Below are 10830 nucleotides of genomic sequence, written 5' to 3'. Positions count from 1 at the left end.
TTTTGCCTTGATTAAAACAGGATTACCAACCAAATTTCCATGTGATTTTCAGGATAAGCAAACAACAGCTGAATACCTGTAACAAGCAATATGCAACAAATGAAAATTTGGTTGGTAATCCTGTTTTTATCAAGGAAGAAATTTAGTGCTAAGCAAATTTTTGTGCTAAGCAGCTCTATGAAATTGGGCCCAGATCACACAGCTTTGAGCTAGATTGTTTTCGCAACACTGTGCTCTGTAGTAAGGACCGTCCTTTATCACGCAATCTCAGTATATTCGTTTCATAACAGGCCGGAGGTCGTAAACAAAATATCATTGGCAAAAGCTAAGAAATGTTTAATTTTTGCGGCTAGAATACTCGTTCGATTCCTTTGTGGCATGCAGAATGTAATTGTCCACCAGGGTCGAAGTTAAAGTTTGATATTCTCGGAAAGGTTGTGGTGATTGCTCTATCATCTTTCTGCAGAGCACACGTTCGGTCCTTCTCCGGTGATACCTCGACCTGTCGGGCGCAGCGCACTTTGGACGGTACGTTCTCTGACGAGCGCACGGCGATTTAGGCCTAATGTACATAGCAACAAAATATATTGTAAGTTAAGTGATGTTCTTATATTATAATGACAATGTGGTAGATAGTTACACGATTCCTGTTTTTGCATCACTTTAAAAGTTTATATTTAAGCAGTTTTAATTATGTGTCTAACTGATTTACTAAAAAAAAAAATACTTTCTCTGCCAAGCACACGGCGATATAGGCCTAATGTACCGTATGCACCAAAATGTGTTGTAAGTGAAGTGATGTTTTTATATGTAATGACAATGTGGTAAATAGTCACACGGTACCCTTGTTTTGCATAATCTTAAAAGTTTATAAGCAGTTTTAATTCTGTATCTCATTGATTTACAAAAGAACAGTACATTCTCTGCCGAGCTCACCCTAATGGCTTATTTTTTATTCCGGGATGACAAAAAATAATCTGGGACGCAGCATAAACTTTCACTGCAGCCGATTTCATGAAACGCTAGGATTAATCCCACATCGAGTCAGGACGAGTAACTAGTCCTTGCTCAGGAGTCCTAATTTAGGGCGGGTTCAAAATTTCCTATCGTCTATAAGGAATCTAACTCGGCCTAAGGTCCTAAGATTATTAATAAGTTCGGAAGAGTTCGCTGGAAATCAACGGCTGCCCATTTGCATGCAATTCGCACCCCATGCATTTCTTTTACAGCACCTTATAATAATTATAACTAAGTTTATTGTAATTGTCAGAATTTAACCTCATTGAGACATGTATATATAATATTTCCCTCCTCAGTAGCTGTGAGCTTAGTAATAGTTTGCTGACCTCATGAATAATTCATCAGTAGGCATGGCCAGTAGGTAGTTATTCTGTGTCTTTGTTATATTTAAATGCTTTGCCTTATTTGGGACTGCAGTGATAAGTATACCCCCCCCCCCAGAAATTCCTTAGGGCATTATGTTCCGTTCAAGTATGAAGTTTTGAATGGGTGAAATTTTGGGGTATGTTGAGTACATGGGTGCGGTCAGGGAGAGGGAGTGTATGCTAGCTGTGTGTTGGATAGAGGGAGGTCATTCCATGGTATATTAATCTATAGTGTGCACATTGTATGTGATTTTGATAATTCTTTTCTCAATATTGATTGTTAATTGGCTCAAGTTTTGCCACCTCGATTCTCTTTGGATGATGGTATTGACCGCCCCCTCCAAAAATGGGGGTGGGGGAGGGGCTCATCCCCAGGATTTACATCCGTGGTGCTTTATTGCATCGGGATAAAGAATGATGTGTTGATACGATTCTGTTTTTACCGAAGTTACACCATTGCAGGATTCGGTAAAAAAACACCAAGTACACCAAAAGTATGATGCAGAGGAGTAAACCCCTGTGATATACATGTAATCATTATTATTATTATAGGTTTTCTCGGTCAAATTCGACAAATGAGCAGCCAATTTCATTTTCATGCGTTCGAATTAAAGCTATTTTGCCTCTCCGGTTTTTACTGCGTTTTAAATTCAGAATTCGGCCATTCACCTTCGTTTTGAGTCGAGTCAAATTCCTTTAGCACTCTGTTCAATTTAGCATACCGTCATTCTTTTTCGTGACACAACCGCCCCAAGAAGCGTCTGCGAATTTGAAAGCTGCTTTGATGAATTGTTAAATTGAATAATTATTTTTTTTAAATCGAATGACGCAACATTACATTTGACTAATCATAAAACGAAATCGAATGACCCTTTTCAGTAGCATTCGATTTCATGCGAAATAGAATAGCTTAGTGGTTAAATTGGCTGCTCATTTTCCGAAATTTACCGAGAAAACCTATACTATTATTATTCAGTGTTTTAAATACTTTAAGTTGTTTTTTAAAGGCCGGGCAATCCAGTCTTTTTACATGGATTGTATGTGCTTTGTAAAATGGGAACTCACAGCTTGTTTTAATCAGTATAGTTGCAGATTTACCACCTACACTGTGAAAACTTCATTTCAAGAGGAGGTTGCGTTTTTGAGATAGGCATATTGCCTAAAATCTGAAGCGTTAATGTCCACGCAGAAAATGTTAGATCTGCATTATTGGAATACACAATTACAAGTTTCTTGGACAAGAATGGGTATCATAACCGCTGTATTTCAAGTGACAAGTTAAAAGAAAAATGCATTCAAAGCTGATGTGCTTCTTACACTATACTTAGCGAGTAAAGTTGCACCGCCATAATTTTCCAAAGTCATTACCAAGCGTATACAGACCCTATATAAAAAAAAAATAGATATTAGATAGTTTAAAAAATAAATAAATGTATACAAATCGACGTCATGTAACAGACACATCTTATTTGTGTATTCATTTAGGTTTCTATGTATCTTGGTCATGCTCCCAAGACCGAACGACCACTGTAAGGCGAGGGCTACACCAAGACCGTGAAATATGCATGGGCGCCATTTCAGCAAGTGAATGTTTTGTTTCCCATTGATAGGAATGGTCATTGTACTGCGCTGATCTACTGTTGTATGAAAAGAGTTACTTGCCGAAATGGCGTCCTTTGGGATTTCACATTTCAGCCCGAGTTCCGCATCCTGCGCCTTGCGGCGCTCTATAATCTTTGGCTACACCTAACTGATTTGGGCTGCCGACCAAAATCAGCTGGCCCCAGAGGCACCTTGCCACCTATACTCTACGGGCTGAAGCAGGGTAAAACCGCCCCCCCCCCCTCCTCCTTCAAAGTCCGTAATGATATGGCCATGTGTATCGTCCACTAAAGGAGCCTGGCTGGTAGAGCAGAATACAATACTTTCCCAACTTTTTTACGAAGCAATAATTTATGGTTTAATGCCTTCTCAAGGACACACGTACGTGCCATGACCGGGATTCGAACCGACACTCTGCTGCTGACATCACCGAGGCTTGGGTCCGGCCCTAGACCGCTCGGCTACGACAAATAATTACGCCATTTGCCAATCGCCATTTGTAATGCACATGCTTAGAAAACACTTTCGACAACAGAAACTGAAAAGAAAATTCAACTTACGAAAACAACTCTTGGTATTTAACAAGTATTAAACACTTTATTAATATTCACATGTCATAAAAAAGCGCGCATAATTAAATATCCTCGAGTTTCTTAACCAAATAATATAGCTACGAGAGAAATGTGAATTTATTTTTATCAAAGACTTGGGGACGTGTGTTTGACATCAATAAATAATCAACAACCAACAGTTCAAGCATTGTTGAGAAGCTTGTTCAAATTCATAACTGAACTGGGAAATGTTGCCACCATTGCATCAACCAACTGAAAAATTATAACTTTCGGTTTAAAAAAAATGTCTAACGACACATCACACAAAATTGGACATAAAGTGGATATGCGTTGATTTACAAATTAAGGAAATTTGAGGTTGGGTCGATAGACGAACTTTTTCCAACTCGTAGCATGCTTTGAGGATAAGGAATGAAGACCTAATAAAACGGGCAGAGTTGCACAGATCTGTGGTGTCCCCTAATGGATGCCAAACGGGGTTCTGAGCTGCAGTTTACGGCCGAAGTTATCCCAGAATGTTTCCCTTGAAGCCGACGTTTACTGGAGCAATGTCAGTGAAGAGGATATAGTATCTGTTTAAAAAAACCAGACCATCGTGTAATTATAATAAGGAGAATGGCAAGAAAGTGTAGATTCGTTGCTATAATTTACGAGCAGAAGGCGAGTAGGCCTACATTGTAATCACGAATCTACACTTTCTCTGGCTTACACTATTTTCCCCAATCTTTGTATTTTGTAAAACGACGTTTTGGTCACATTTATAAGTATTTGCAAAATTTATAAAAGTATATTATACAGTGCTTGTAACACTATCGAGACAACTTGTTTAAAATTATGTTTTTACTAAAAGTAAATTGTTTAACTGGAAAAATGTTTTTGGAAATTGAAATATTATAACATGTGTAGTCAGCTGATGTTTTCCCATCCCATCCTGTTATTTTTGGAAAGACAGTCATTTTAAAGTTGAACTAATACACAATCAACTGTAGATTCGTTCATACGTATAACGAATCTACAGTCATAACAATAATCTACATTTTCATCAATAGAGTTATATCACTAAAATGGTTTGATATTAATATTATAAGTTATCACACAAGCGCGAGTGGAATACGGAAAAATATAGCGCTTCTGCGTCCCATATCCAACGAGGCCGAAGGCCGAGTTGGATATGGGACGCAGACGCGCTATATTTTCCGTATTTCCACGAGCGCGTGTGTGATAACGTATTTATCTTCAAGCAAACTTGGCGCGTGACATAGAACACACAAGAAGCATGGTAGTGATATTAGCCGTGCAATATTATACAAATATTGACTGCTTCGAGTGCTATGGTTAAAACTATGACTCCCGAGGTGATCCACGGAGCGTTCTATTTTCCCGAGGCGAAGCCGAGGGAAAATAGAACGCTCCGGGGATCACCGAGGGAGTCATAGTTTTTAACCATTGCACGAGTAAAAGCAGTCAATATTTGTTTTATAACACCCCAAACATTTCTAAAACCTGTATTATTATTATTAAGTTACAGACCTGAATGCTACATTCCACGGACGACGCGAACACAGATTGCAAACACTTTTACCTACTGTGTTGCATGTAGTGTCGGACAATCCGAAATGGTTACAGACTATTAATTTATCATCCTCGTACACGCAACGGACGTCTGGGTACTGCACGCCGTGTGCTAGTCTGTCGGACTAGCGCACGGCGCCATGTGCTAGTCTTCGGACTAGCGCATGGCAAACCGACGCTCTATCACACGGCCGTCGTCTAGCAAAACTAAGACATGTCATGTGACGCGCTCTAAACCAATGAGCAGGCACAATACCTGCAAGGGGTGTTATAAAGGTTTTTATCACCACTCCATTCTGCCAATCTGATTGGATAATTAGCACGTACTTGAAGATAATTACTATTATGAATGGTACTACACAGCTGCATAAATTGTTCAACCTTGCAGATAATGCTATAGAGCCGTGCGCATTCTGAAGGTTGAGCAAGCTCATAAATTGAGCTCAAGACCTATCAAAGTTGCAAATAAAAAGATATAAAAGGAGTATTCAATTCAGCATTCCAAGGACATGTACAATAAACAAATTAAGCAAAACAAAAGTACCTAATTAAAATATTAAAAATACACTACACAAGCAGGTAAATAAGAACGAATCGCAATTATTATATTATTATAAATAATTTAAATGGCCAATATAAGATAAAGGTGAAAAAAGAGAGAGATAAAGGATAGAGTCGGGGTGACAGGGGGAACAAAGTCACATGACCAAATAGCGAAGAAACAAGGACAGATTGAGAATGGGGTTATGGGAAACAAAACTGGTGTGGAATGGGCCAAGAGAAACACAAATAAGAAAGGCAAAAGGACAGGCAGCTATTACAAAATCAAAACACACACACACACACAAAGATTTGATTTGGTTTGAAATGAATTTATCTTAAAGGCAGTGGACACTATTGGTATTTACTCAAAATAATTATTAGCCTAGAATCTTTCTTAGTAATGAGTAGTTGGGAGCTATTGATAGTAAAAAAACTTTGAAACAATGTAGTTTTCGAGAAAGAAGTTGTTTTCCACGAATTTGATTTCGAGACCTCAGATTTTGAATTTGGGGTCTCGAAATCGAGCATCTGAAAGCACACAACTTCGCGTGTGACCATGGTGGTTTTTTTTTCTTTCATTAGTATCTCGCAACCTTGGCGACCAATTTACCTAAAACTTTCACAGGTTTGTTATTTTATGTATATGTTGTGAAACACCAAGTGAGAATACTGGTCTTTGAAAATTACCAATAGTGCCAACTGTCTTTAAAGGCAGTGGACACTATTGGTAATTACTCAAAATAATTATTAGCCTAAAACCTTTCTTGGTAACGAGTAATGGGTGGCTATTGATAGTATTAAACATTGTGAGAAACGGCTCCCTCTGATTCTCTGTCCTTACTCTATGCTCTGAAGTAATGGAGTTTCGAGAAAGAAGTAGTTTTCCACGAATTTGAATTCGAGACCTCAGATTTATAAGAGAGTGTTTTTTATTCCATTATTATCTCGCAACTTCGACGACCAATTGAGTTCGAAATTTCACAGGTTTGTTATTTTGTACATAATGTTGAGATACACCAAGTGAGAAGACTGTTCTTTAAGACTAGTCTTTAACGACATTATGACCAAAGGTGTCCAGTGCCTAAACCCTTATAACATACCTGTTAGATGGCACGCCCAGTTTCTCCATGAGTGCTGTAATTGCCGTTGTGTGTTTCTTGTTCTCTTCTTTCCCGATCTTTCCAGCGCTGATGAAGTCGACCTTTGCACATGGGTCTGCGCTTCCTCCAAATGCCATCATCTGATCTGGGTTTACGTACACTGAAATGGCCTATAGGGGAGGGGATTGGGGAGGGAAAATACACAACAAACGGTGAAATCAGACTCAATAAGAATTGAAAAAAAATTGTGTAAGTAAACATCATGATAAAGAAGAAAAATAAGAAGAAAAAGACGAACTCGGTGTGTTTTGTTTCATTCACGGAATTTGTACAGTGCATTAGACAAACTGTTCTTATTTTTAGTTACCAATTTGTTGTTACGACCAAACATTTAATAGCCAACATGTCGCAATTTTACACTGTACCTCCTTTGGGGCTATGAAAATCTGTCTTGTCATGGTAAAAATATTGTAAGCCTAGCAAATATTCATGATATCTACAGGAATAGTTCCTTTGCGTAAAATACTAAACAGCCCCACGTCGCAATTTCTTTGTATTTTGTTAGTTGTTTACTCTGTGACCCCCTTATTTTGGCTCCAAAATCTGCCTAGTCATGGTTTAGAATATTTTGAGAGCCTAGAAAATATTCATGAGGCCTTCGCTCTGTGCGTTTTCTCCCTGTTCAGTGCGAAGGTGCAGCCATAGATGTGTTAGTGTGCAATTTGGAAAGAGACGGTGGGAGAGCAGTGATGAGCGATGGCCGTTGTTGGGCTCGATAAGTGGGGTGTACCCCCCCCCCCCCCACCAAGACACACACACTCCTTTTGTGTTGCGTAATTGGAATCTCAGGAATTCTTTGGGTACTTCTGACTTCTGTATCAGATGAAAAGAGTGTGTGTAGCGAGCATATACAGACGGAGCTTTAAGAATGTGTGACAAGTTTTTCACGGAAGTTAAACCCATTTGCAAACAAAGTCACGGTTTCAAAGCCACGTTTACGCTTTTTGTTAACTTTTGACAAAACAACACCGATACAAAATGGAGAGTCCGCGTCAAACCGACTCGGAATTTGAATCCATTGTCCAGATTTCAACCAGATTCTTTGACATTCTTTTGAGGATTTTAGGAGGGTACAGGTCCTTTTGTATATCAAGATGAAAAGAGTGTGTTGGTATAAGAGAACTTTCTTTTTTTTTGGGGGGGGGGGGCAGCCTTTGCCACATAGCGGGCAAAGTATAGCAATGGCGCTTTAAAAAAGTTGTGCGACAAGTTTTGTTTCTCGAAAGTTATTTCCAAGAAGCATTTTTTTGTACGTAAACATAGTTCAGAAATCATCTTTCCCATCTTAACTATAACTTTTCAAAAAACACGGGATTGTCCCCCTGAGGGGTGGGGGTTCTCTAATCCAGAGAGGGTCGTGCCAGATTTTGTTTTAATACCAACCTCTAATGGTTTCCCGACGGTTTCGTGCATAGCAACGGATGCCGTCTTCAGAAAGTCGGCAGGGATCTTCTCTTTCTTGACATTGGTGCTGATAGTAAGCAGAGGCATCTTGAAGCTAACTTAAAAGAAGCTATACAAAGAAAACAGCAGATGTTATCGCGATTAAATTCAGTATATTAACAAAATTATTACATTTGTAGATATATAGGCCAAACGAGCTTTAAGAAATTGCACCAACAATAACTTTCAACCTCTCATGTAAAACATGTTTTGTTTCCTCAAATCAAGGCCAATTATTTTCTGTAGGCCTACACATGCTTCTTTTGAACAATTTGTTATCTACTTCTACCTTTTAATAGTACGAATGTATTGACTGCTACTTTCGTTAAGGTGGTATAAGTTTTATTATAGCTAGTAATAGATTACACCCCGAATAGTATAGATATAACCATGACGGCAGTAGCAGTCAATAATATTTGTGGTACAAAAAAAAACTTACCGGATTACAAAGAAAGTGCAAACTGAAGTTTTTTTAAGAAGAGATTGTCTTCGCTCCTCCTCGCTCAACCTTTAGTAGTCGAAATGAATCTAACCTGCCGTCTCATCGTCGTCTTAACAAACCACCACCACTCTATTTGGCCCCACCCACATCACCCACAAAATTACGCTAGTGATCTTACGTCAGCTCCTTGTTGCAGATACAAAAACTGAAGACGTGTGCACATAGCCTAATCTGCTAGGTGTACCTCGCTGATTAGTACAGGCAGGCTCAAAATATTCTTAACCATGACTAGGCAGATTTTAAAGCCAAAATAGGGGGTGGGGTAAAGAGTAAATAAAATGTAAGGAAATTGCAAGACGGGGCTGCTGAGTATTTTACGTAAAGGAACTATTTCTAAGGGTCTTATGAACATTTTCAAGGCTCTCAAAACATTTAACCATAACGGCAGAATTTTAGAGCAAAAAATAAGGGGGTAAAGAGTAAACAAAATGCAAAGAAATTGCGACGCGGGCTGCTGAGCATTTTACGTAAAGAAACTATTTCTAGGTCCCTTGAACATTTTCTATAGGCTCTCAAAATACTCTTAACCATGACTAGCCAGATTTTAGAGCCAAAATAAGGAGGTAGAAATTGGGACATGGGGGTTGTTGAGTATTTTACGTAAAGAAACTTTTGCCATAGTTCACAAAACAAGTTCTGTCAGCGATGATTAAAGGAACATTACAGAATTGGTTATTCTAACAACACAGTTGCTGGCAGTGTAAGCACTTTATGTAATCCACCATAATACATAAACTGACAAACCTGTAGAAGTTTGAGATCGATCGGGCGTCTGGGTCACGAGAAAATAGTGAAACACCGATCACACATTTTGCATGACATTGATGCAAACAAAAAATGAATAGTTAAATTATTTATTTCTCATCAAATATGACATTTCAGGCAGAAATATTTCAAGGGGTGTTTTCTATTATCATCATCATTAGACCGTGTAAGTTTGATGTAAATGTGTGATCTTCACGATTTTGTTTTCTTACCAATTCTGTAACGTTCCTTTAAAACAGTAAACTACAAGCAAACTGAATGAACTGTTCTTATTCTTCTGTATTTATGATATACTAAACATACCGTAGACAAACAATGGAGCAATGAGCCACACTATTTAAAAACAAAAGTCCCTGGTCAGGCTAAATTTGAATAAAGCCGTGGCAAAGTAACCCAATAGAAACATTTTATCACATCAACTTTTTGTATGGAGAAGGCTCAGTGTGACCCACAGTAAATTGGTAAGTCACTTGACTTTCTTCCTCCATGATTTGACACGGACTCTCCGTTTGTCTTGTCCTCAAAATTGTTAACAACGATTTCGAAACCATGACTTTGTTTGCAATTGGGCCCAACTCCCGATAGAAAACTGTTCACACTTTTCTGTTTTTGCATCCCTGCGGAGCAATATTCTTCTTTCCTCCGCTGTCCCTGTTACAAGCCCTCATTCTATAAACTTTGTATACAAGATTCCTTGGAGCAAACATCCCCTTTAGAAATTCCTTATGGAGAAAAATATTGTACTTTACTTTCCCTTTTGTTATAAGACTCCATATAAGGGGGCAAATATGAGGACATAACCTTCTTGAAGCCACTGCCATGCCCGCTATACACACACTGTTTTCCTCTAATGTACGGAAGTCAGAAGTACCCCCCAACAAAATCCTCTAAAGAATTTCGTGAGATTTTAAGAACACTAAAGGGATACAATAGGAGGGGCGGGGTTACACCTTGTCACACCGAGTAACCAAATCGCGCACATCTATGGCTGCACCTTCTCACTGAATAGGGAAAAAACACTCAGAGCGAAGGGTCTAGGCTCTCAAAATATTCTTAACCATGACTAGGCAGATTTTAGAAGAAATTGCGACGTTTGGCTGCTGAGTATTTCACGAAAGGGAACTACTCTTAGGTCATGAATCTTTTCTAAAGGCTCTCAAAATATTCTTAACTATGACGAGGCAGATTTAACAGCTAGAATAAGGGGGTGGGGTAGAGAGTAAACAAAATGCAAAGAAATTGCGACGTGTGCTGCCGAGTATTTTACTTTCGCACAGACACTTTTT

At 38.7% G+C, this 10830-nt stretch overlaps 1 protein-coding gene across 1 annotated transcript; it reads right to left on the bottom strand.

Moving 5' to 3' along the window:
• Positions 1–3556: 3556 nt before the first annotated feature.
• LOC139938463 (macrophage migration inhibitory factor-like) lies at positions 3557–8827 on the bottom strand. Its single transcript, XM_071934005.1, has 4 exons — positions 8717–8827; positions 8218–8347; positions 6775–6944; positions 3557–4131 (listed from the first exon to the last, which is right to left on the bottom strand). The coding sequence occupies exons 2-4, from the start codon at positions 8323–8325 to the stop codon at positions 4065–4067; spliced, it is 345 nt and encodes a 114-aa protein (XP_071790106.1). The 5' UTR covers positions 8326–8347; positions 8717–8827; the 3' UTR covers positions 3557–4064.
• Between the last annotated feature and the right edge of the window lie 2003 nt (positions 8828–10830).

This window comes from Asterias amurensis, chromosome 6 (genome assembly GCF_032118995.1).
Source record: "Asterias amurensis chromosome 6, ASM3211899v1".
Taxonomy (NCBI): domain Eukaryota; kingdom Metazoa; phylum Echinodermata; class Asteroidea; order Forcipulatida; family Asteriidae; genus Asterias; species Asterias amurensis.
This window is presented reverse-complemented; position numbering and strand designations above follow the sequence as displayed.